Source organism: Xiphias gladius, chromosome 17, assembly GCF_016859285.1.
Source record: "Xiphias gladius isolate SHS-SW01 ecotype Sanya breed wild chromosome 17, ASM1685928v1, whole genome shotgun sequence".
Lineage (NCBI taxonomy): Eukaryota > Metazoa > Chordata > Actinopteri > Istiophoriformes > Xiphiidae > Xiphias > Xiphias gladius.
Window position 1 is genome coordinate 24,197,410 of NC_053416.1, and position 27,673 is coordinate 24,225,082.

General features: G+C 39.8%; 1 protein-coding gene across 3 annotated transcripts; it reads left to right on the forward strand.

The window, feature by feature from the left end:
* gdpd5a (glycerophosphodiester phosphodiesterase domain containing 5a) lies at nucleotides 1-27,673 on the forward strand. Of its 3 annotated transcripts, none has more exons than XM_040151563.1 (16): nucleotides 1-310; nucleotides 8,061-8,235; nucleotides 13,750-13,853; nucleotides 13,988-14,081; nucleotides 14,169-14,228; nucleotides 14,327-14,425; nucleotides 15,235-15,328; nucleotides 17,246-17,391; nucleotides 19,714-19,796; nucleotides 20,107-20,257; nucleotides 20,991-21,221; nucleotides 21,746-21,891; nucleotides 23,213-23,360; nucleotides 23,735-23,817; nucleotides 25,275-25,387; nucleotides 26,326-27,673. In XM_040151563.1, the coding sequence occupies exons 2-16, from the start codon at nucleotides 8,119-8,121 to the stop codon at nucleotides 26,415-26,417; spliced, it is 1,761 nt and encodes a 586-aa protein (XP_040007497.1). In that variant the 5' UTR covers nucleotides 1-310; nucleotides 8,061-8,118; the 3' UTR covers nucleotides 26,418-27,673. The 3 variants fall into 3 exon arrangements, with proteins under 3 accessions (XP_040007497.1, XP_040007499.1, XP_040007496.1); XM_040151565.1 differs by having other exon boundaries at nucleotides 20,991-21,212; nucleotides 26,326-26,427; XM_040151562.1 differs by having other exon boundaries at nucleotides 1-305; nucleotides 26,326-26,427.

Below are 27,673 nucleotides of genomic sequence, written 5' to 3' on the forward strand. Positions count from 1 at the left end.
AACTCTTCTGCATGAGCACTGATGGGACATTTTATTCAAGGAGAGACGGTCCCCTCATTTAAAGAAACATCCCTTATTTTCATGCGTTACAACCGTGTCTGCTGCTACAGTATAAAGTTGGTTGATGTGCGCAATCGGTTCGCCTCGCACTGTCGCCAAAAGTAACTTCGCAGACTTGCCATATGAATCGGTGAAGTCCAGCAGTGGAGAAACGACATTATGTCAACAACATCCGTGGAAATAACCGATTAACCGAGAGCTTCTGACGTTTTCAACATTGTGGGAGAGAAAAGTCGGCCGTGGAGGTAAGGTACGTGTTTGTGCGCACTTGGTCGGATTATCCACATTAAACCTAATCCACGCAGCCTAACTGTCACTTGGCACTGTGGTTTGTTTTACGATCAGTATGAGTTGATCTGTACTCAGTGCGTCCTTTCTTTTTTCTTTTCTTTTTTTTTTTAAACAATTCATCCACACTTTTTTTTTTTTTTGTCAATCAGATCTTCTGAGGACTCTTTCACACACATCAGTTCTAGCATGGCTCATTTCAGCGCAGACCACTCAGCAGCAGCAGAATGTCCGTCTACTATGACGATTCTCTCTCCACAAGCGTCCATACATTATGGTAGATATGACAGATGGAAGGATAGGATAGGATGGAGAAAATGCAGATGACAGTTACAGACAAGATTCTCCAACATACTGCATGAGGCTGTTTGTGAAATAAGAGAAGCTGCATTGGTTTACTGAGCAATCTCAGGGAGCACTTGTTGCAGAACTGAGATTTGTGTAAGTTTCTTTGGTACAGACACAGAAAACTAAAGTCAGTGTTTGAAATTACACAAAAACAAGAAATGGTTACTTGAAAACACACAATCAACTGAATTATTTTTATATGCCTCCATTTCCCAGCATTCAGAATTTGGGTATAGGATACCATTTTTCTGACAAGGTAAATTGAATTTAGGAGGTAGTTAAATTCTCTTTGGTTAAATGTGAAACCATTATAATACTAAGTTATCCCTTTATACTGCACATAATTCAGTTGTCCCCATACAGTTTCCTCACTGCATGTTTATATGTAATGAGGGTATTTAAAGGCTATCTACTGACCTATGGTAGGTTTTTTGATCAAAAAAAAAAGGAAACATCTTTGAACTGGGTGGTGATATCATCATCTTTGCAAGGCAAATGAATCAAGCTTTAATTTCATTGGTCTGTCCTTCAGTCCCCCCAAATCTGATTAGTAGAAGATATATCTGACTAACAGTTTTCTTTCATCTCTATCTGTACCCTGGCTTTCCTGTAGCGTCACTTTCGTCATCTGTCAGACCTACATCACCTTTAATAAATCAGACACTGCCTCACAACTGACAGGTGTTGCTTGGCTGATGATGTGCAGGGCCCGAGAACAGGTCTCGCCTTAACTAGCAGGAGCCCATGTCTGCCGACCACCTGATGGACACAGGTTGATAACAAACGCACCTCATAAACCCATTGTTTCCAGGCTGTGCCCTCATACTTCCTTTCTCTGTGGGGATAATGAGCACGTGGCACTAATGGAAACTCTATTTTTGGCTAAATCCACTGAAAGAATATTTTCTGAAGGGTATTATTAATGCATGCATATATAAATTTCATGAAGGAGTGAACGATGGAAGTCCGGAAAGAGGCGACAGTGACCGAGATAAAAGGCTAATAATAGACAGATATGGCAGAGGCTCTGTGGCAGTTGGTTGGATGAGACTTAGTGGATTACTGTATTATTATTCAATGAGCACATAATTCTAACTCCACTGACAACTTTGACACAGCGAGGCGCCTGCAGCGCCGGGAGCATGGTGACAGTAGCCAGGTTACTTCTGGAAGCTGGCAAGCAAGGAGAGTAGTAAAGGCCTTTCAGGTAAATGACGGGTTCATGAGAGGAAACTGGCCTGAAGCCAGCTGAATGAGAGGGCGGCAGAAAGCCCACAGGCGAGAGCTTTGTCATACGTGTAGGCTGTGAACCTGCGTGAATTGAAGGAATAAATGGAGAGCTCTCTTCTTCACTAAGTTGCAAGGTGCTGGCAAATGTGCCGAGAGACTATACTGTATATGGTATGTAACAGAAGCTAAAAGAAACAAGAGAATTTACATTAAAAATTAATACGGGCATTAGAGCTGAGAGTCCAAGCAACAGTACAGTTCCTGTTCACTGTAGGTACAGCAGTAAAATCAGCCAACACTGCTGACTCATTACAGCACATATACTGTATTATATGTGCTGTGTTTTTATATCAGGTAAATGTGGGTTCATCAAAGGTTAAAAGCTTTTCTTCTCAGAAATGTGTGTGTGCATTTGCTCACAGTGGTTATACTGTAAATAGAGTGTGTTGAAGACAACTCGTCAAAGGAACAGTGGTTTATAATGGCAGATTCATCCTTTCGGTTGAGTTCTGATGGGCATCCAGGATCCAGAAGAACTTTGCCTGTCACTTTCCAGTAACAGTTCCATGTTTTCTTGGATCTCTTGAATGAAACAGTATTTTGACTTGAAACAAGCATTGCCTTTTATCCTCGCACAGCTTTGCTTCATTAAAAACAGATGACTATCAGAGCATTATCCCTGATGTCAGACAGAAACACCTACCTGTCCCTCTTGAGAAAACATTTCCGTTTTATCCACATTAGGGAGCAACCTCTGGCTACATCAGTTTCATTTACTTTAGTCCAGTTTATACTTACTGGACAATAAAAGCAGATATGGGAAGACAGACTTTTCATATTTGCATCCTTTTAATGAATACATACCTGACATAATTTATGTGGAGTTATTTTCAAGAAGCTTGAAATCACCCAGCAAAGTGGAGTGAAGTGTATTTTACCTCATTATGACCTCAGCTCTGTGACGATAGCACCATGGTAGAAAACCACAGAGACAATAGGCCAACCTGGCTGGAATAAGGCCCCTGTGATTTCAGCTCCAGTTAGCCCTTGTTTGAGGATGGGGTCAGGATGTGAATGCTGGGAATCTGCCAACTCCTCTGAATACAGAAGGCTCCCTCAGGCCTGGGAGTTCCCATATAATAACCAGTCAACAGTGAAAGGATGAAGATATGCGAGGTCGATGAACAACAGTTTCCTCCTTCGGAAGACTGTTGTATAGATTAAGTTAGCATTGAGTCCTAAACAAACATTCATACGTAACCCCTGAGAACACCTGAATAGGACATACAATGCATAATACAATGCATGATACAAGTATTATAACGCATGTGACACTCAATAGCCAACGACGTTGTATTGGGGTTTTGTTACTTTTTTAGATATTCTCATTTTATTTTAGTACAGTGATGGAAGACAATGATATCCAGGCTTTGCTTCCAGGTTGTCAACACTGACCAACCGGAGGTAAGAATATTGATTAGGGCAAATGTCGTCATCGCAAGCTATTTTCCAGTCAGTGGTGGATGTTGTGAGTTGGTACGGCAACCATAAGATGGTTCTCGAAAAGCTAGCTAGCTGTTGGATGATATGTATAGGTTTTAAATAAGTCTATAATACAAACTGGGAAATTTAACATATCGTTAATGAAATATACAGGCTTTTGATAATGAAAGAGAAGGCCAAGATTGCATGTATCTGTTATTTCATCCAACTTTACTTCTCTAGATAACAAATGAACTTTTATTCATTGCCCATTCATTGGTAGCATTCCAGCCATTCTTGTGGCTTGATTTTAGGGCTGGTTATGGCGGTCTGGCAGTTCAGTTGGCCAGTCCACCACTTTGGTCCAGAAATATCGCAACTACTGGATGGATTCGTAGGAAATTTTGTACAGATATTCATGGTCATTTACTTCAGTGATCGTCTGACTTCTTCTGTAGTGCCGCCATGAAGATTGAGATTTGTGTTTCAGAGTGAAATATCTTGACAACTATTTGGATTTCCATGACATTTGGTACAGTTCTTCAAGGTCCATAAAGGATCAATTCTGATGATTTCTGTGGTCCTCTGACTTTTCCTCTGGCACCAGCAGCAGGTCAGAGATTTCAAAGGTGAAATAGCTTGACATCTGTGTGTCAAACTAAGGTTTGTTCCAGTGTTTTCCCTTTTGAATCACTGAAAATCTTGAAGTGACATGGAGAAAGAGTTAGCAGTACACAGACAATTTGGGCTGGTCTCCCTGTCACGTTGTAATTTCTCTGCTCAGAGACACGGAGCAGTTTGTTATGCCTCCACAACAGCGACAGGCAGTGTCGGAGGCATTATGTTGTCGGATGGTCCGTCCATCCGCGTGTCCCATTCCTATTAACGCGATATCTCAGGAACACCTTGAGGGAATTTCATTAAATTTGGCACAGACGTCAACATGGACTCAAGGATGAACTGCTTAGGTTGGTCAGGTCAAACTTCAGAGTTCAAGGTCACTGTGACCTCACAAAACAGGTTTTTGGCCATAGCTCAAGAATTCATACACTAATTATAACACAATTTCACACAAAGGTCAATTTCACTGTGTCATCATAATGTCCTGCAAAAACACTTTTCTGGCCATTATTCAACACCATAACTCATGAACAGAAGGGCAGATTGTGACCATATTTCACGTTTGGTCGGATACTGAATTGGTGACACTAATCCTGGGAGCCCACCTTGAAACTGTGGTGACTGTATAGATTATCTTGGCTGCCAGATTGAAGATGTGTGTGAAGCATCCACGTCTTAGAATTTGTATCTAATTTGCAGCAACATCCATATTTAAAGCATTGTCTACTGTCATGGCTATAACTTTGTGCTCTGTCTTTTGTTATATGATCCTGGACAGACATTGATGTGAACCGCAACGTGACTGGTTTGCGTGGGCACACAACTGTGAGGCTTCAATTCTAGTTTTGTTATGGACCATTTACTAGGAAACACGCCCTATCTACCTTTATCTGACTGGGAAATTGCCCTTCATTGCCGCCGTTTTATCAAAAAAAAAGATAAACAATAAAATGGTAAACATTTTATTTCGGCAGAGTTTTAAGCTCAGCTTCTGAGGGCTGAGAGTGTTTTTCTATCTCAAAAACCTCCTCCTCGTCCACATGGACTGGTCCAGGGAAATAGCCATGGTCACGGTGGGGGTTACTGACAAGTTAACAGCACCAAATGGCTCTTTTTTTCATAAGTGGTGAGGATTAGGGTGGGCTTTTTAAATTGCCCCACAAACCCCTCTGCATTTCCACCCCTGCTGTACCAGTGCAGTCGTCTAATTGAAATGAATAAGGAGGCCTTGTTTTTCTGACACATTACTATTGTCGCTGTGACTGCAGCATCAAAGCTGTATGCTTCATCCATCTTCTCTTGTCATGTGGATAAAATGCTGCCTGCAGGGGGACAGGCGATAGTGACCAGTGACACTTGCAGCTGCCCCTCAGAGGCACTCTCTGGCTGTGTCCTTTATGACAGTGCTACCGCTTGCCTTAACATGAGCCAGTAACGTGAGTGATGTAGTGCACTCTCTCTACCCTTTTTTGGGACTCATATTCATATTCACTTATCCAGAGTCAGCTGGATGCAGGGCTTGTGTGTGAATGAAAATCAGGATATTATGAACTTTATTTTCCAAGGTTTTTTTCTTCAATTTTTAAATTAATTTATGTGTGTACTTTCCTATTTGACTGGTCGATTTCACTGCGGAAGCCCAGTGGTCTAGAGTGTACAGTACATGCATGACCAGGAACTGGAAGTAATTGATGCTTTGAGGCAATAAACTTCATTCATTTCCATCCAGCTGCACAGTGTGGAGTTCAATTGCAGTCTGGCTTAAAGAATATTGTGTATCTTTACTTAGCCATCTCTGCAGCATTGTCAATAAGCTGGGTAACCCATACTATATAGTGCATTCAGAAAGTATCCAGAGCCCTTCACTTTTTTCACTTTTTGTTATGTTGCAACCTTATGCTAAAAAAACAACAACATTTTTTCCCTCGTCAATCTGCATTCAATACCCCATAATGACAAAGTGAAAACATAATTTTAGAATTTTTTGCACATTTATTAAAAAGGGAAAAACTAAAATATCACATGGATATAAGTATTCAGACCCTTTTCTATGACACTTGAAATGTAGCTCAGGTGCCTCCCAATTTTTTTTCATCATCTTTGAGATGTTTCTACACCTTAATTGAAGTCCACCAGTGGTAAAGTGAAGTGATTGGACATGATGTGGAAAGGCCCTCACCTGTCTATATAAGGTCTCACAGCTGACAAAGCATATCAGAGCAAAAACCAAGCCATGACGTTGAAGGAACTGCCTTCAGAGCTCAGAGACAGGATTGTGAAAAGGCATCGCTCTGGGGAAGGCTACAAAAAAATTCTGCTGCATTGAAGGTTCCCAAGAGCACAGTGGCCTCCATAATTCTTCAATGGAAGAAGTTTGGAACAACCAGGACTCTTCCTAGAGCTGGCCGCCCAGCCAAACTGAGCAATTAGGGAGAAGGGCTTCGGTAAGAGGTGACCTAGAACCCGATGTAGACTCTGGCTGAGCTCCAGAGATCCTGTGTGGAGATGGGAGGTGAGACTGAGGCTGTCATAACTTTTGCAGGTATTTAATCATAAAGCAAAGTATTATGCAAAATACTTTTTTTTACTTGGTAATGGGGCTAGATGAAAAGTCAGGACATCACCAGAGTCATGAGAATCTGTCCATTCGAGACCTTGATTATCTGTCAAAAATATCAAGGCAAACCATGCAAAAGTTTTCAAGATATTTCACTCTGAACCAAAAATGTCTATTTCATAGTGACACTATTGGGAAATGTGAGGGATAACCAAAGTCAAATTAGAATACATTGTCTTGTAACCATGACTGTCTGTACAAATTTTTGTGCCTATCCATCCAGCACATGTCAAGCTATATCACTAAGTAAGTGAAAATTTCGACCTGATGGTGGCACTAGAGGAAAGGACGGATGATCAACAAAGTCTATAGAATTTATCTTTTAGGCTGCTAAAATATCTGTAACTGTCATGCCAATCCATCCAACGGTTGTTGAAATATTTTCACTCTGAACCACAAATGTCAATATCATGGAACTGCTACATGAAAACTCAAAGGATCATCGAAGTCAGTTGGATTCATCCTCTCGGGATCACCAATGTTTGCACAAAATTTCATAGCAATCCCTGTAATAATTGATGAGATATTTCAGTCTGGACCAAAGGGCCATCTCGCTGACAAACTGACATTTGTCATCCATTAAGCAACACCATTTAAAAAAAACAAACTGGTATGTTTTGAAAGTCGACATTTTCTGAACTGTCACTCAACAGGACATCAAGGTGCTCTATTAACAGAAAGGCCCTGAGGATCACATGCTCAGACTGAGAACTTGTTCCCAGAATCCAGCTTTATTTTTAGACAGTATATAAATAACACATACATACACACACAAACTAAAATTATGCAGTTCAGTAATTCAGTCTGTAACGCCATACAAATCTGAAAATGAAAAAAGGCAAGAGATCGCTTTTGAGTAATAAAGGAGAGAACAAAAAGACAAGGCACAGCCGTGACTCTTCCAGAGAGCCATGAAAAACAACACCTTCTGTGCCAAGACATTTTTACCTGCCACCAAGGCAACAAATTTTTCTCTGAGGCAGAAGTGAGTTTGAGAGCAACATGCTGTCTCCATCTGACTCTTTGTTTTTTTTAATTCATGTTCTTCTTGTTCAAGGATTAAGTCATAGCCATAGATAAGCACCACTTACCTACTGATACCTATTTGCAACTTTTCCACTGTCATAATCCTTAGATGGGTAAAGGCTGACCTACTGACTGTAAATTGTATACCTTATTATTATGTCTGTGTCCCAGACATGACTCACTATTGAATAGTGTGTTGACTTCCTCTCACAGGTATTGTTACTCTAAACAATGCCCAGTGCTATCAACATCTTCACTCTGTTGTGAAAATATACCTCAGCAACATGACGTGAAATGGCGTGTTGATGAAAAATGTAATTGTATGTACAAAGACTGAGCTAATTTTTGGAAAGCTTGTCCCGTGTAGTAACACTTTGGTCTTCTACAGGATTCCCTGTCCTGTGTGGGATGTTAACAGACTGGTGGTGCGTTGAGGCTGAAGGAGCATGGTGAAACACCAACCCTTACAGGTCTATGAGAAGCAAGTCTTTGTGTCCTTTGTTACTGGGATCTATGGTTGCCGCTGGAAACGCTACCAGCGTTCCCAAGATGACAGCTCCAGGGTAAGATAATACCTCTGATCATTGAGTAATATCACACTAACAATTAGAAAAAAATCCAATATTATTTGCTTATTATACAAATCAAAACATAGCTATACCTTACTTTTACTGGTACAACCTTATTCTGTTACTGCACTAATGTTATGGTTAGTTGGTAAGTTGTTGCAGACGGATGATCAAATCATCAACCTTTGATTAAAGCTGGTGATTGTTTGGAATTACCAGAAGTACCAGTAACCTGGTCTTTGACTCAGTCACTCAAAAGACATTTACACCACTGCATGGATAATATGTAAGATGCAGTCTTACCAAAATAAAGGTTTTAATGATAAGAACAAGTGGCAGGATTGATATACTAAGAGAGATGCGTGTATACATCTACTGTATGTTTGTCTAATGATTTTATGATAAAAGCTTAAGAACAAAAGTAGTTATAAAAGGGCATTTAAGCTCCATGTTTATTCTAGTACTGTACAAAGATCCTGTAGATAAGCCTTTACATATAGAAACTAGATTAAGTAGAGTGTGTATGTCCATTGGCTTACTGTACATAGTGTACAGCAGAGGAAAATAGAGAATGATAATGAGACTAGACAATCCTCCTGAGGCTGCACTGAAACCTGACCGCAGCTCAAGAATAAATGAACTATTTTCCAGTTTCTGGTTCTCAAGGCCAAAAATGGGTCAGGCTTTGTGAAAGGCAACAGAACACTACACAACAGCAAACCCAAGTGCAACATCCTTCTGGTCATTTTGGTTGTGGTATTACAGGCTCCTTTTTTTACCTTGTATTTCCCTTTAGTTCTTCTTTAGATACCACGTATTGTTAAAAAAAACAAAACACTTTACCATTTGACCATGTCTTTTTTTTTTTTTACATATTTTTGCGACATTTTTGGATTTAATGAAAAGTGTATATAGTCTTCAAACCAGGGATGTTGCAGTCTACATGGTACATGTCTTAGGATGGCCACTGTAACACCCCAAATGGAAATATTTTAGATGCTTCGTTTTGAACATCACTCTGTTGACACACTTCAGAAAATTCAACCTTTAAAAACCTTCCGTCCTGTCAGTTTAAATAGTTTGTCACCATAATATTCGCCTAACATTTGTCTTATCTTTCTAAGGTGTTAGTACGCTTTCTAATGAATTCGTTGCCTAATTCTTTTAGGAATCTTTTTAAATCAGAAAAGTTTCTAAAAAATCCATTAGACATTGAAGTCATCCTAACTTTTTCTCTTAAATTCCTTAAGCGCTTCTTGACCAGGCCCTAGTAACTGGGGAAAACCATCCCTACAATAAAGCAAGTAACAGAATCAGTGCTGTGTTTGAATGTGTAAAGCAGGGCCAGACACCCAGCTGTGTTGCATACCCACTGGGCAGTCACAGCTCCTGCTGTTTGGATGTCTTATCACAAAGAGCCAGTGGCTTGGCCATAAATTAGTCCATTTACTGAATGTGTGAATGGGGCACTGATGTTGTACTGACCAGGAGGAAAAAAGACAAGCACGTAGCTACCTCTCCCCTCTCACTCTCCACTTACAAAGCTTCATGTAGTCACACGTGCAGTGCTTGCAAGAGAGACATAAGCGGAGAGGCTAGCATTCACGTACTCGAGTGCTGTCTGTTTACACTGCAGCACAGTGATGTGTGACTGGTTTTATTATGAAAGATAGTCAGTGTTTTAATCCAGGGTGGATTTCCCCGTCAGCGCTTCTATGTGTTTAAGGCTTAATGTTCTTTTAGAAATCGTGAGTACTGACGCTCTGCCTCTGTGTGTGTAGTGGCAACTGTGCACTTTGGCCTCATGGCCCACAGCAACATTATATTACCTCAAGAAAATAGAGGGTAAATATAGTTTGTGTACATCTGTGTTTGTGTGTATCAGCTTCTAAGGTGATAAAATGTCAGTCCATTTACAGCTTGTTGCACAGCCCCAAAGTTGACAAAAAATACAGGTCTTAAAAAGGTTTTTATACAGAGCATTCAGAAAGTATTCTGACCCCGTTACTTTTTTCACATTATGTTAAGTTGCAGCCTTATGCTGAAATCTTTTAAATTCATTTTTTCGCTCTTAAAACCACACTCAATAGCTGATCATTAAAAAACGAAAACAGGATTTTAGAAATTTTTGCAAATTTATTAAAAAGGAAAAGCTGAAATATCACATGGACATAAGTATTCAGACCCTTTGCTATGACACTTGAAATGTAGCTCAGGTAACTCCCATTTCTCCTGATAGTCTTTGAGATGTTTCTGCACCTTGACTGGAGTCCACTTGTGGTAAATTCAATTGATTGGACATTGACTGGCCACTCCTGCGTTGTCTTGGCTGTGTGTTTATTGTCCTGTTGGAAGGTGAACCTTTGGCCCAGTCTGAGGTCCTGAGCGCTCTGGACCAGGTTTTCATAGAGGATATCTCTGTACTTTGCTCCATTCAGCTTTGCCTCAACCCTGACCAGACTCCCTGTCCCTGCTGCTGAAAAACACAGCACGATGCTGCCACCACCATGCTTTACTGTTGGGATGGCATTGGGCAGGTGATGAGCAGTGTGTGGTTTCCTCCAGATATTATACTTAGAACTGAGGCCATACAGTTCAATCTCGGTTTCATCAAACCAGAGAATCTTGTTTCAATCTTGTTTCTCACAGTCTGAGAGTCCTTTAGGTGCTTTTTTGCAAACTCCAAGTGTGCTTAATTGATAATGCGACGTATAATACGCAACATGACCTTGTAGAGGATTCAGGTAATTGCCATAATCTAGTGCACCACCAGTATAATCAATGGTTGAATTCTGTTATTCAGTCCCACTTTTTCTACCATTGTTTCTGTGAGAAATAGTAATGTAACATATCCACAGTATATATTTGCATACCTATATACTATATTATTGTTAATTTGTTCAGTGTTCCTTTTTCAATCTAGAATACAGCCACGTTAATTTTAATTTGCAGTGTCCATCATCAGCTGACACTGACATAGGCCATTCTGTGCAGTATTTATCAGCAGAGGAAAGAAGGACGGAGAGCTTTATCATACGAAGTCAGCACATAGATCAGGATTTATGAGCACTGTCAGAAGTTGGGCACCAGCAGTTCTAATTGGAGAGATGGAGAGACTTTGTAGCACTCAGGAGAAAGTGTCAGGTATCACACAGCTCCTCTGAAAATGAAGTGTACTGCACAGTGAGAATGGCTTTCTAAAGGTTGGAACATGTGAACACTCCCACTGGAGCAGTCAAGTAGTGACTTGTTTTACTTACCGTCTTCCTAAATGGAACTTTGACAGTAGTTACTGAAGAACAAGCTTCTCTTCGTCACCATTTTCTTTACCTTGGAGATTTTCTCAGCCAGGGATTACTTGACCTGTTAGTCACAACCTTCCTCTGACCCCACTGGGGATCGTCTGCCTGAAACGGGAATCCTTATCTCCCAACAGGTCTCTGATGAGACATATAAACAGACAACAGAGAATTTTGTTGTTTGTTTGTTTTTAATGCTAATTTGGTTAATTTTTCTGGGAAAATTGGGGTATATATATAATTCAGTAATCTGATGGCATTTTCAGAAATATGCTAGAATTTATTTTATAGGTTCTTTCACACACTCACTTCATCACATAGTGGCTTTCAGGTGTTTTTCTCCAATGCAAGCCCACCACAGCTGGAGTAGACACCAGAATGTAAAAAAAACTTTCAAAAATGAATATTAACCAGGGAGGAACCATATTTCTACGTCACACATTTTCGGAACTGGTCTGATTTAGTTGGAATTACATGGACTTGTACTTAAAGGCCATAGTGGAGACTGTTAAAAGTGACTATTTAGGACAATATTTCCACTGTTGTTTGGTTGCATGAGCTAAATTGACAACGTGACTCTGGCTCAGTTCCTCATAGCCATGTATCGTCACCTGACCTCCAGGTAGAAGCTAAGCCAATTAAAAACAGCCCCTGGAACTTGTCATATCCTAATTTATACTGTAATATTTTTACTGGCTGTATCAGGTTAGAAGATAATCCTTGATGCATTTGCATACATTCTCCTCTCCTGATTAATAGTAAGACCCTTCAAAAGCTTTTCTGTGTAGACTCCACAGCTTCATCATTGAAGGCCATTTGCTCTTTACCTGCACACACATCTAACTATCTCCCGGTCTCTTATATAAGCCGCTGGAAAGGGTGAGTCCAGGCATGGTGTGGTGCAAAGCTGATCAGTGCTGAACAGGATCTGTTGGCTGGCCTATCATACGCCACACCTCCCTTCAGATGGCATTAGAAGCTAATCCAGTTAACTACTGAAGGGAAGAGTCCCTGAGTGCAGCACAAACTCTCCTCTATATCTTTGCCGCATATGTCAAGCCAGATGAATGTAGAGTTTGGGGTTAAATAATGAGAAAACATGTTTCAGTAATAACATGGAAACTATTAATAGACTGCTTTGCTACAGTAGTTCCTCGCCAGCTGACACAAAATAATACTAACTAAACCTATAGGAGCTCAATACAATTGCTGTTCTAAACATCTGCTGTTGGCTAGGTCTGTCTAATGGCATACAGGAATTAAAGGAAGTCATTGACAGTCAAAAAGAGCTTCTCTTACAGAGACTCAACCCTGGGGAAAATCCAAAGAAGAATTTGACTGAAAAGTGATCTCTGGGAAGTGTACTGCAAAAACCCCTTAGTAATGACCACATAGCAACCAAAAAATATCGTAATATTTGGCTTGATTTGACTAAGAAATGGACTCCTTTAACTACTGTAGTTCCCAATGAGCCTTACATTACTGGGTATATAATTTGAATAGAATTAATTCATAACTAAATTGATTCCTCGTTCATATTCATAGTGTTGCAATTTTGTCAGCCAAGCTAGAAGTACTCTCTTCCCCTGTAAACATTGAAAATATGAGAATGAATTAAAAAAAAACTAGCATTAACTGCTTTTTTTTGGCCATTTGGGGACAGCAGACACAAACTACCTTATAAAATAGATATGGGGAATGTGTTCGCAAAGAGTTGTCTGTTTACACATCCAGCAGATACAATATTCACTGTGCTTTTAGGTCTGGATGGACAAATACCAGGGGTAAATATCTGGTGCTTTATCCGCTTAATGTTCCACTATGTTCATCATGTAGTTGCTGACGTTGTCTGTCGGCTTCTCAGTGCTGAGCATTTAGTTTGCTGAGGGATCTTAGAGCCTTCTTGCTGAGAGCAGTCGCCCACTGCATCTGGAAACAGCACTAGAAGACTTGTTTAGAGTGAACCAAAACAGTGAAGTTGTGGGCCATAAAACCAAAACGATGAGATGAAAGCCGCTCTGCTCCTTTGATCTGAGGAGAACTGTCACTGCAACCAACCCTTTTCACATTACACAAACCAACTTGATCCACTGTTAGTATAGTGGCTTCAATTTTTTTCTCAGAGCTTGTTATTTCATTCCTGGTGTGGAATTAAGAAACAAACTGAAATCTGAAATAGTGTCAAATCTGTTTGTGTTTTCCTTTACAGTGGGAGTGTACATGGTTCATCATCTTGTGCAGCTCTTTCCTTCTGCTTCTCTTTTGGGCCTACTTCTGGTTGGTGGCTCAAAATGATTTCAATGAGTTCAACTGGTGAGTCAGTTTCCCCACTGTGTGACTGTTGATGTTTTAGGACCAGCATGTTTGATAGGGATGGGACTAGGCAAACCGGGGAAGCTTTTTACCATCAGCATAGATCAGTCAGCCCTTACCTGTTCACACTCCAGGTCAGTATACAACCGCTCTGGAGAATGGAAGGATGAGACGATCCCCATCCTCGCATCCACCATCGTGGGATTCAGTTACATCACATTCTTACTGGTAACACTCTTTCAAACCCCTAAATGTTAGCAGACTTCCTTATTGATCACTTAAGCTACAACTCACCAAATCTTGGTTCTTTTTCAGATTTTAGCTCTTTTCCATATATCCTTGGGCCAACAGCTGAACCTCTACTGGGTTCACAAGGTGCTTTGATTTAAATCTTAAATTTTTGCCATGAATTTGCTTCACACACACTTTTGAAATAAAATCTGACTTCATTATTGTGCTCCTCATCTCCACAGATTGGAGTGTTGGCTACATTGCTTACCGCTATCTCAGGTGTTGTCTCTGTTGATGACATATGGGGAGATGAGTGGGACATCCTCCTTGTATCACTGCAGGTTGGTCTAGAATCAAAATGACATGACTCAGCCATAAACCTAATGCATGTTTTCTTTTTGCTTTCATGTTTTTACTTACTTAGTTTTGTACTTTTTGACTAAATTGACATACACTATATTATAGCGTCAGTTAAAGATAGGTGCAGTAAATTGCAACTAAACTGACTGAACATTATGAAAATTTCCATAAAAGGGCAATAATTTGGAATGAGGGATTTAAAGTGAGATGATAGGGTGTGTTTGTTCCAACATTACAGGAAAGTGCTTTCTGAAAGCTAGAAATCTCAGCACTTAAAGCATGTAATACTTTGGATGATTGTAGGTTAAGTACTTTCATTTTTCACAGTTTTACTCATCATTGGTAATCTTATGTGTATGTTTTGGCAAACTTAAAGGAATAGTTCGAACAGTTGAACTATTCCTTTAAAGGATTTTCCAGTCATTTAAATTAAATTTGGCTCTTGAATGTTGAACAACTGGTCCGTGGTGTATTTGCAGTGTTAGGACTTCCTTTGTAAAGATGGCTATTAAATCACTGGAAGTGACTCAAAAACATAGTACTGCTGAAAAACCCTAGTCAACCCCTAGTAAATATATTAGTTTTATTCATATATTAGTTTAATGAGAGACAGAACAACCTTGTTTACTCTATCAACCCTGTAAGACACTTAAAAAGAGTTCTGATCGTCAGCCCGTTCACCTGTTTTTGACATATGCATCTAACTTTCTTCAAAAATGCACTCTGTTGTACTCTCTAAATGGTTACCAGCAACTAACAGCACTTCTATATAATTGTGTTTTGTTACCAGTCCACAGCACCATTCCTGCACATTGGAGCCCTGGCAACAGTCACAGCTATCGGCTGGTTGGTAGCTGGATATGTGGTCCGCAGAGAGAGATCCAGTAAGTGGTGACTTGTATTTCAAGTAAAGATCCCCTGCCATCCACCGGGCAGAATGTCTGCTTTCCATTTCTTTGGTTTATAAAGAGTTATAAGGACTGATTGAGATCATTTTTGTGATTGCATCTTAAATAAAACCATAGCTTTACTTCCATTTCCAGTTTGTTTTGTCAGCTATTTTTAGATTTAGTAATACTACTCCATGTTAGTTTTAGTCAGATTAAGTCCACCTAATTCCTTTTATTTTTAGTTCCTTTTTAGTTGACTCAAACTCTTGACATTTTTTTTTTCTTCTTGTAGTCAACAGATTAGTTGACAAATGTTGCAAACATTTTGGTCTAGTTTTTGTCAAACTTCAGCAAACTGCTTTCACATAAGATTTCATCCAACTGAGGCTGAAAGAAAATCAAAACAAAAAGCAGCCACAAAATGACAGGTTGTATGATTAAGAATGAAGGGTATTGGATCTGATGTTCTTAATTAAAGCAATACATCCAGACATGATGAAGGATAAAACAGTCAAGTCTGGAAAGATGCAACATTAGCAAATCCCGTACAATCTAACTCTTGCAACAGACTGTGTCATACTCATACAGTGTTTACAATAGGTTGTACACTTCCATTTATGAAGAAAATATTTTGAGTCTCTTTGCATACAACACAAGCTAAGTACTACACAGCCGTCTACTACCCAACAAACTATATTCAAGCCCAAAGTCAATATTCTACATAAGGTGCTGTGCATTTTAATAACCAGTAGATGTGCAGGCTACATTTAGCTGCATGGAACCACTCATAATCTATCAAACGTGCTTTAGCATGGATAATATGTTCACTCCAAAACAAACAAGTTTTCCTAAGCAAAAGGTTACCTAACTTAGCTGGCTGGGCTGCTGACTTTCCAGTGTACCAATGTCCCATTGTCATGATTACATCACTGCCTTTAGTGGTTGGCTTATATGGCTTTCAAACTAACGTAACGTTATTTAATAGCTCAACATTAGGTTAGCTCGAGGTGCGCCTAGAAGTGTCTCTTCATGTTTTTGGTTTTCTTCCTAACGATAGTTGTAGCCGCAGAGCTCCTCTCCCGACAATACTACACACTCACTTTTTCTCTCTGCCGACTTCTATTTGAAGTGGGTCCAAATGTCAACTAGTTTTTTCCAACCACGCCCCGCTGTTGCCATTATGTTTCTTTTCCCGTCACGATATGCAGCCCGAGTTCCTACAGTCCTAGCATTTAAGTGCACACAGTAGCTAGGTACAGGCTGGCACTGTGGTAATTGTGCATGTGTTCAGAGTCACTGGGAAGAAGTTTCCGGCGTGCAGAAAGTGAAATGTACAGCCATCAAGTTTAAGAAGGACATTTTGGATTATGTCATTGTTTGAAAAAACTTTCTATGTAATTTCGTCTCCTTTTTTTTCGTCAATGAAAATATAGAGAGATTTCATTCAAGTTTTTTTTTTGTAGACTCCTTTTAGTCACCTCTTTGTTCATCCATTTGTTCATTGGAGATTTAGTCACAATTATTGTTTAATGATGTCAGTTCCGTCTCCTCAGTGTCTCATCTTCTTCTAAAAAAGTTGATGAAAATATTTCATCACAATTTTTGTTAACACACTTTCACTACACTATCATTTCATATTTGAGTAACTATGTGAAGATATGTCAGATATATATTGTATGTCCATATGCTACATTGATTTTCCAGTGCTTTCCTGTAATTGTCTGAATTTTCCGGCATTAGCAAATTATCTTTCCCTCAGACTAAGACCCCTACCCTCTGGTACTAAAAACAGACTAACAGTTCTTCTAACCAACACAGACAAAGTTAAGAATTTATTGGCATAATAAGTAGCTGAGATGAGCAGAAGATGAATGAAGCGACTCTAAAAACCCTCTTACTCCTCCTCCTTAGATTTCCAGGTGATGGTGTTGGTGAGCTACATCATCATCCTCCTGGCTGTCTGTTTGGCACCATTCACATTCACCTGCCCCTGCATCATGGACCGCCACAGCCTCAAACCTCGACCAGACATCATCGGTCGACGGGGTGCTCCTATGGTGAGTTGGTGCTTTGCCAGACCTCACTGTCTGATCCAGTTAACTGTTCAAATGGATGAGGTGCAGCTCTGTGGGGAGAGCATGACACTGCCAAGACCCATCAGGTGTTCATTTCCTGCTGATGCTCGGGATAAACGTTGAAAAAACAAAAAAAAAACAATGTTCTGAATGTTTTATTGAGATTTTCCTCTGAAGAATTATGTCAGCATACCATGCTGGTAGATCAGTTTATGTGTTCTTGAGTTCACGCAGAATGTGTATCTCACTCACTGTATTTTCCGCAGCAGAATGGTGTAGAGCCTCAGTACGTGAGCTGTTGTCAGGCTCTGTGAGCATGACAATCAACAACAAGCTGAACTCCCATTTCATAGCTGGCCAAACAAATACTATTCCAGATGACTAGCTATAAACAAATGTACAGTGATGAGTGTGTGTGCACACACTCTCACATGCTCACAAAAAGAAATTTATAATATTTAATAATTAATAATTAAGCTAAAATGGCAACAAGACCATGTGTTAATGTCAATGAAGCCAGTAACTCAGAGGAAAGGACCCAATTGCAGACACACAAGACAGGCTGATGCGGTGAAGGCGTTTTAATATACAAAATCAGGCCCACAGGTAAACGAGTTGACAGGCAAATCCGCGGGAACAAACAACAGGAGTCTTTACACGAGGAGCGAGTGGTGATACACAAATGAACTGACAAGGAGCGAGGGGAACACGGAGACTTAAAAAACACAAGGGAGCCAGGGGTAATTGGGAACAGGTGAAACACATCAGGGCAGGGCAGACAATCACAGAAGCGGGAAAAAACAAAGACAGGAAGTAAAGCAACCAGCTGACGCACAAGTGAGTAATTTCAAGACTCACTCAGTATGCAGATTGTGACAGTTAAGACAAATATGGAGATTAAATCATCAAACATCAGATCGCTCTTTCTTTTTTCTTTTTTTTCCCTTTTTTTGCATCTGCTGTGTCTATGAGAATCACATTGTAATGTGAGAGAGCAGCTACAGAAGCAGTGACGCTGAGGAAGAAGGGTTAAAACTAATGCCTTCATCAAATGCTTTTCTTCATTGCCTTTGCAGATACTGAGCTCTTTACTGAACTCTACTGAAATTTTCACACAAAACAATACCTCTACAAACAAGGTGTTCTTTGAGCTTTCATCCAGTTTGAAGAAAGAAAACAGCTCACAGTTCTGTTCCAAGTTCACGGCACAGGAGTGAACTCTTTATGTAGTTATATTGAGAGCAATGTAATAAATTCAATCACAATTTAATACACTTATTTTTCTAAATGATAAATTTGGAATTTAAAGTTAGCTTGTTCTCACCCCATCTCATTAATTCCACTAGAGTCAGAAGCTGAGATGATGGTTACTGCTACTCTGATAAGCTAGTTACCTTTAGCAGGAGTTAGCTTTTTTTTTTTCTCTATTATGATTTAGCCACTGCCTCATTTAGTCATGTTAAATAACAAACTGAATTACCAAGATGTCAGTTCATCCAAATGGATATTTTTCAATTACACCAAACACCTTGCTTTAATAGTTGACTAATTGGCTTTTTCTTTGCCGTTCTGTAGTTACTGCAGATTTTACATGGAATTAAAATTTTTGCTGTTTTCTTGGAAATGATGCATTTCTATGTTGTCATACTTTTCATTATCAAAAAGTCGGATTCCTTACTTCAGTTTTGACCAAATATGTAGTAGCTGTTATATATAGCTATTCAGGGTCGATTGTAGCCCATCGCTAATTGTGCTAATTATCTCTTTGAAAAAGTTAGACGGTTAAATCCTAAATAAAGAAATTATGAAACAAAATCTTTTGCTATAAAGAATTAAAATAAGTAAACCATAGGTTGTGTGTAGATGTGCCTGATAAAAGACTGGGTTCTGTACTTTTTTGGTTTCAGTTTTAATCATTTCACACAAATGTGATTTCAATCAATCATGCTTCTCTATTTATCTGGGAGGCTGTTGTTGAGATGGTAGGACAGGTTTCTCCGCTGATCTCTGGGTTGGCGGTTCGACCCCCGTTTCCTCTAACCCAGCTGCTGGGGATGCACAAGTCAGTGCATTCTTAGTGCTGATGGAAGGGTTGCATCCAGTGTTTAAAAAAAAACCAAACAAAACCTATGCCAAATCAAGCATGCAGATGGTTATCCATTGTTGCGATTACTAACAGGCGCACCTGAAAGGGGAAGAAATTGCTTCTATGTTGTTTTATAATTCTATATCTCCCCCATGATGTGTGTTTTCTATACACAGTGACTGACATTAGTCCTCCCGTCTGTCTTCTCTCTGCTCCAGCTGGCTCCAGAAAACACCATGGTGTCCTTTAACCGAGCCCTGCAGCATGGAGCCAGCTCCCTGGAGGCTGACGTGGCTATCAGGTTATTGATCACACATTTATTGCATTTTAATCCAGAGTTATTCATATTTAATGAATTCTGTGCGCTCTGACGTTCCACATATAGGTCCCTCAGCAAAGATATAGATTGTTTAGTAGAAAGGATTAAATGTAATGAGACAGATGCAACAAAATATGTGATTACACAACCGAGTTTGGAGATTATCAACCCGTTCCACCTCTGCTTGTTATTGACTTCTGATGTAACATCATCAATATATTTCCTTCTACCAAAGTAAATCACAACTGAAGTTCTTAAGTACAATATTTTCTGACCACTTTGTCTCTCCCAGTGTGGATGGGGTTCCATTCCTCATGCGAGACCGCACATTGAGGCGAACCACAGATGTCAGTAAGGTCTTTCCAGCCAGACAGTTTGACGATGCCTCTTTCTTCAACTGGACAGAGATTCGCTCTCTAAATGCAGGCCAGTGGTTTTTGGAGGTACTGAAATCCACTTCACCTCAGCTCACCCCCATTTTGTTAATGCAGAGTCCACCACAGCTATAAAATGCATTTTCCCTTGAATGGCACCACATCATTCACCATATTCTGTTTATATATATATATATATATATATATATATATATATATATATATATAGTGGTGAAATTGTAAGTTTAAATTATGATGCAAGGAATATTTAGTATAAATAACAAATAGTGAGTATAAAGTGAAGTGAAACTGAAAGTTTTAACAGGAAAACATAAGACATAGAAAAGCAAGTGCTATGTAAATGAATTAGATTTTCTAATAATTGAAACGGACAATAGTCTGAGGGTATGCAGAAGGACAGTGGGATATTTTAAAAATGAAGGCCTTTAAATGTGAAGCAGATAAAAAACCTTAGACTACAAACTGGGTGTTTGCAATGAAAATAAATATGTAAATACTGTGAGTAAAATGGTAATGCAGAAAAAGAAAAAAGAAAATTTTATATGAACCACATAAAAATCTAATGCCTAAAAGTCATTCACAGTATCAAGAACAGATATGTGCTGTCTTTGTAAACACATAAAAAACATGAGAATATAAATAAGAAAGCAAGGCACAACTTAAATATATATTTAACACAAAATGTGCACCAAGTTTCTCTTCTAATTCTACAGAACGTAGTGTATGTTCGGAGCCATTACATTTCAGTGCCTGGATCTCTGTTGCCTTCCTCTGTGCTCAGAGTGACCCCTACTGGACAGTAGAAACCCTGACAGCGAGGGACCGCAGCAGAATAGGCAACCAGTCGGTTTGTAGTCTGGTGGAGATGCTGCGTCTGGCAGCCAGGGCCAACAGCTCCGCATTGCTTAACATCCGCAAGGCTCCACCAGAACATCCGCGCCACCGGAGCTGGTTCATGGATACGCTGTGGGCTGTGCAGAAAGCAGGGATTTCCCAGAAGCGGGTGAGGACTGTAGGTCCCTCCATAATCATCCTTTGATAACTTAAAGGTGCTGCTTGTAGTACTCCAACCCTAGTAAATCATGAGCACACACACAACTGTCACTGAGCAGACCGGCTACTGGTATTATTCTACAGCATACTTAATTTCCACAGTGTAGCTACTGTGGAGAATCCTATTGGAAAAATGGACCTCTTTATGGCACAAATCTGTTGGCCAGTCCAAAGCAAACTGGTACTGTGGCACCAGGGAGGAGGAGGAGGGTATATAACGCAAAAAGAGGAATGGGTTACGGGAAAAGTAGTTTGACTAAAAATGCCAAACAAGATGCCAAACTTCTCAAACATGGCCTCATTTGTTTACTGTGATTACTGTATACCGAGGTATCACGGTGAAATTGTTAACATCATCTTGATATTTTAAACCCTATACAAGGAGCACCTTTTTACCGTAAAATTGTAACATCTTCTGAATATGACGCACATACTGCATTCTGTCTGATCAGGGTCCTTCCGTGCCATATGTGTTTTTGCCAGGTCACGTGGACCCCCGACAGCGACAGGGGGAGGGTGCGAGGGCTTCAGCAGACCACAACTGAGAAGCTGTCGGTGGGGGAGATAAGGCAGAGGGGTATTACAAGCCTGACCCTCCACTATAGCAAGGCCAGCCACAAAGACATACAGTAAGAGCAAGCAGCTACTGCTAGGCAACAAGGACAGCGCTCGGAAAAATTATGAAGGAGATGAGAGGAAGCTTTGTTTGTGCTTCAAGCACTATCTGAAAAAAAATTCTTAAAAGGAAAAAGCCCATTCCCATGTGATTTTGACTTCTCTCTCGTGAAAAGTATATAGATATTTACTTCATAGCAAATTTAAGAATAACTGTGCTACAACCACTTCATATTTCTGGACTGATATCAAATGTCTTCCATCCTCCAATTAATGTGTTTTTTGGGCTTCAAACCATTGACTTGGTCTTTAGCTGGCTGAATGGATGTGGAAAGGGTAAGGGGGTCAACAAACATGGGAACAATGTCAAGTTAATATTAAGTTACATAAACGCTTTTTTGGCTCTAGAAGGCGCTGTGTGTGCTCACAGTCAGTGTTGGTTGGGTATGAAGACTACAAGTTTAAAAATGTAAAAAAATAAAAAATAAAAAATAAGAAGGGGGGGGTGGAATTAGCAAGAAGTGAGCTCACCAGACCTCTGCAGCCAACTCCTTAGCTCTGCTTGAGGATAACGCAATCGAATTTCCATCCAAACTGTTGTTGATTTGGAATTTCCTCACTGGCCGTTGCTCTCTCAAAATGAATAGGTGCAAACAGTTTCTATTGTGTCATCAGAGGGGCGTTTACAGGCAGGGCTGACAACTTAGTGCTTTTGTTGCTAGATTTACTGACTTTTCCTCCTGCGAGTTTTCTTCACAAAAGCACCTAGCGACAAAACTGGTGACTTTTAGTGACTGTGCTGGAACCGTCAGCAAACAACCCCACAGCTATCATCCTATTTTGATTCAAATGGTGTAAAACTCTGATTGGCGCACAGAAATATCAAATATCCCCTTTTCCCAAGTGAGCCCCGCCCACTTCAAACTAGGACCTCGTGATAGTAAGAATAATATAATCAAAGTAAGAAGCTGACTGAAAATACCAGTATCAATAATATTCAGGGCCTTTAAATCATATATTAAAATGCATACACAGCATACATGGATTCACATGAAGACACAGATAATCCAAATTACCCTGTTATGATCCTTTTAACACGTACTTTGCCATCACCAGGCATAAAAAACTTTATCACATCTTTAGATTCATTATTATAGGTTTCACTGTACATGTATTTGTGACACACAGAAAGGATAGAAAGTGGCAGTATTTCCCTGTGACTGCAGATGATCATGGAAGAGCAGAGTGTTGTGACAAGAGAGTAAAACGAGCTAAGGAGCGAAAGGGAGAGGACCTTTATTTTCGGCGCTGACATGTATTTTTTACTTCCCCCAGGGAGTATCTGGCCAATAACGTGAGTGTGACCGTCTACCCAGTGAATGAGCCCTGGCTCTACTCCATTCTGTGGTGTAGCGGGGTGCCTTCTGTGTCCTCTGATGCCCCTCAAGTCCTCCGAAAGGTGCCTTACCCCATCTGGCTCATGGTAAACAGCTCTCCTCTCTGTCTCTCTCTCATCGCGCATCACACAAATGCACGCACACACACACACGCACACACACAGACAAGGTCACACAGCGAGACAAGAGGACAGCAGGAGAGAGGACAGAGACTGACGAGGGCCCAGCAAGACTCGAGGGCAAGGACGCAAAGAAATGTTAGTGAGCTCAGCGTGGCGCTAGACAACAACAGGACCCTGGGAAAAAGTCCGAGACAGGTTGAGTCTGACCTCAAAAGCAGCTGTATAGCAGGATTTTGCTTTAGCCTGTGCCTTGTGTTAGCTTCAGGATACATGCATGTCGATGGTGACCTCCAGTGGTGCTGACTGGAAACTACTTGTCTTTTTTTCTTGTCTTGCAGAGCCAGAGCGCTTACAACTTCATCTGGATCACTTCAGATCTAGTCTCCCTCGCCATAGTCATAGGGATTTTCTGTTTTCAGAAGTAAGTACAATTTGGACTGTGATCATGCTGAAAGTCACAGACACACATTGACAACTACAGAAGACATATTTAATGCATAAGCACCTGTCTTACGGTCACCATATTTATTCTCTCGCCTTGGTCATTCTAAATGAGCATCACTGCATTTGGTCTAAAGTGTTTAAATAAAATATGTATTTACTTTGTGGTGCATGATTTGTGACAATCAATATAATTTAGCTCCATGGTTCCAAGCCTGGGAGTCGGGACACCAGGGGTCGCAAGAGAAATCTGAGGGGTGACAAAATGATTAACAGAATAGGAAAGCAGGAAATATTTCTGCTGCACAAAATCATGTGTATTTATTTCATTCTTTCCCCTTATCTTTGCTTTTTTCCCCGTGAATGACAATAATTTCACCTCTTCAGGCCTTGAAAAGTGATTAAAATGAAGCAAAGGCAAAAATTACAATTCAGTTGAATTAGTCCCAACCAGTCAGGTAGTTGTTTTCATTGGAACTGTTTCTCTGATAGAAAGGAGATATTGAAGTGAGAAGTTTTTTATGTTGTTGTTGTTTTGGCTGAATGTTGTTATTAATACAATATCCATTTTTTCTTCTTAAGTGAACACAGTGGGTGTTATTGTGCTGCAGAAATACAGTGAATGTTGTGTTTTTCTTTAGCTCAATATTAGTCGGATTTAACAAAATGTGAAATGTTAAAAAAAGTTGAAGAAGCTGATACCAGCCTCTGAGTCTGTTTGGACCTGAGCTGAGCTTTGGCCTTGTACTGTCTGCTGCTTCGACACTGACTTTTCATTCTGCTCTTTCCTCTCTTTTCCCTTTTCTTGGTTTTTGTTTTTTCCCTCTGTCTTCTGTCTTCTGAATGTTTCCATGTTTCTCCCCCATGCTATAACCTCTCACTATCTTCCTGTCCTCTCTTTCTCCTTCTGACATTCTTACTTTGTGCTGTGCTCTGCCTGATCTGCATGCAACCTTCCTCCGCTGCCCCCTGGCATCTGTCAGCTATCATATGATCAGGTAACTGCTGCCTCTGCCTTGGCCTTTGTATCTGCCTTCTTGTCTGTCCTCCTTGTGCTTTTTCTGCCCAACAGCCAAAGGCAGATTCTTTCACTGTATATTTCACTGCACTTCTTTACCTCTTGTTTAGCAATTTGCAGCCATTAAATGTGTATAATTTTATAGGCTGTAGTCAACCAAAACAAATCTTGGTCGACTGAAATTGTACCTACTCTTTAACCAATTGATTGGTTAGAAAAAAATGTTTTTAGATTGTCCGACCATTGAAAATTTTGTCAAACGAGAGCATATCGACCAGCCAATCGACAGGGAGACTGCAGCCTATAATTTTATGTGTATCCCTACTACCGATTTAAAAGGTGTAATGACACAGCTGGAATCACCGAATCATGCTGAATCATGTGCTTGCAACGGTTTGTGTCTGTGTGTGCTGTAAAAGGTGGAGGATGAGCGGGATGCAGAACTATAACCCAGAGCAGATTATGCTGAGCGCTGTGGTGCGACGGTCCAGTCGGGAAGTCAACATCATGAAGGAGAAGCTAATATTCTCAGGTGCGGTATTTACCACGGGGCCACACAGAGGTTTTTGCACAGGAAAACAGATGCAGTATGTGCTTTAAGGCTTTCCTTTTCATGTTTAGAGCCACAAAAATTAGAAAAAGGCAATGGAAGAACTAAGGTACAACAGCAAAGTAAAAGGTTAAAAATATTGCAGAGAACTTGTAGATGCTTTATAATGTTACTTGACAGTAGCTGTCCACTCAGCACCCCAACGGAAGACAGACGGCCAACAATGCAACAGCCTGTGATTTTTTTTCACCTTTTGGTTTTCCCCAGTGGCCTCCTGCTCAAATATGTACATTTCCTCACAACAGCTTCAGTCTAGCCAGTAATTGTTATTACGTAGGCATATTATATTTTTGTCTCTCTTTACAGCAATAGTTTATTCATTTAATAATAATAATTTATTCATTTAGGCATTTAATAGATTTTTGATAACTCATTCTATCATTCATTTTTCAACATCAGGCTATTCAACTAATATTTCCTCGCATATAGACTTCCTCTTGGTGGATAAATGCATGCTTACTGTCCTTCAACAATATTCCAAGCTCAGCAGCAGAAAACACTTTGTTTGGAGCTCCATTGCAATCATCATGGGATCTTATTCAGTGGCACTCTAGTGGTGGTCTGTTGTCTTGGTGCAAACTCCACTAAGCCGAAAAATTGCGATGGCGCATATTGCACACCTGACCGTAATTTGGAGTGAGTAACATGAATAATCTGAGACTTAGACATCTCTTTAACTTAGACTCTAAATTAAAGAGATGTGCCTTGTCCTGTGGTCTGTGAAAGGCAGATGTAATGCTATAGTATATTAATACCAGCTGTTAGTATAATCCAGCTAAATCAAGTATTTCAAATATGTCAATTCAGTTGAGTAAAGACAGTTATAGCATCATTAATGCTGTTTCTGTCATCTTTTTCAGATCTTAACAATGGGCTCAGCAGTACAGAGGAGCTTTCGCTGTATCCCGAGAATGGTTATGCGAGATACTCTCACGGCGGCCTCAGTCGCTGAACAAAATGCACAGCCGCGGATAGAAAATCTTGGATGTTAGTTTCATTTCAGAGCTTTGACAATGACGGAAAATTATTTTCTTGTGAGAGAAAAAAAGGAGCACATGGGGCAAACTGATCTATCAGGCAACTTACCCAAGTGATAACAGCATACCAAATCTTGTCTAAAGCATGGAAAATGAATGTTCCACTATATGACCAGTTTTTATAATAACTGATTATTCTTAATATAATTTTGTGTGTATTTTTTCCCATAATTCTGTATTAGACTTCCAGTCTAATACAGAATCATCTAAAATAGTTCATTATTAACTGTAAGGAGTCATTTTGTAACTTTAAATGTTATGAATTTGTGCGTAACAGTTAGGATGCAACATCAATATCCTCTCTTGGACCACATGGCTGTTTTGTGTGTCATCACTTACCGGGATACTCAAATCATGTGGAGTCAGACTCAATGGCCAGATGAAACTGGAATTTGTTTTTCTTTGTCACAAATAGATGATTTAATTTGAATCGTAATTTTAAAACAACTTCAACTCAACTCTTTAATGTAGAGACTTAGTTTTTTCGTGGAGCTGAAAATGAATGAAACACATTGTGTTTGTCAAAAGAATATCCACTCCTTCAACTTTACCTGTTAAATTTAGTGATCTGTGTGGTTATCGGGCCAAAAATCCATCTGACCATGAAGAAGAATTTCTCTTTCAGTTGATTCGCTTGAGTGACCTTCTCAAAAGTTTTGAGCTAATAAAGCTGTACTGTTGTATTTTTCCATGTCATTTACTTCACTGTTGTTTTATAACAGAGGAAATGAGCAGTGTAGCGTTCTGTATTATACACCTATGTAAATATGAGTTGTTTTACATGTTGTATTTTTTTTTCCCTCTGAGAGGATTTTCAATGGTTTGGACATATGAACTGCATATTTTATGTTTGCATTTATTATCATTATGACTGATGTCCTCGTTTAAGTGTGACAGACAGCTTAGGGCATTGTGTTTTCTAGCAGTTTCACGGGATGATGGTGTTTGCGGGTGGGGAGGGGGTGGAGGTTTGTGGGGGGATCAATGTTCTACTCTTTTCTTCTGCCTCTTTTCTGTCATGCCATGATTGATTTACTCTATTGTCATATTAGCAATTACAACGTTCACATGACTGCCTTTTTGTTAAATCAATGGACTGGTAGAAAATTGTAGAATATTACTTTTATCTGCAGACATGTCAACTGTTCAATAAATTTGATCTTGAAAAATA

What these genes read in the sequence shown, in the direction of transcription:
- gdpd5a (XM_040151563.1), top strand. Translation starts at nt 8,119, where the DNA reads ATGGTGAAACACCAACCCTTACAGGTCTATGAGAAGCAAGTCTTTGTG. An exon ending in GTCGACGGGGTGCTCCTATG is followed by an intron (nt 17,392 to 19,713) that starts GTGAGTTGGTGC and finishes TCTCTGCTCCAG; the next exon opens with CTGGCTCCAGAAAACACCAT. An exon ending in GGAGAAGCTAATATTCTCAG is followed by an intron (nt 25,388 to 26,325) that starts GTGCGGTATTTA and finishes CATCTTTTTCAG; the next exon opens with ATCTTAACAATGGGCTCAGC.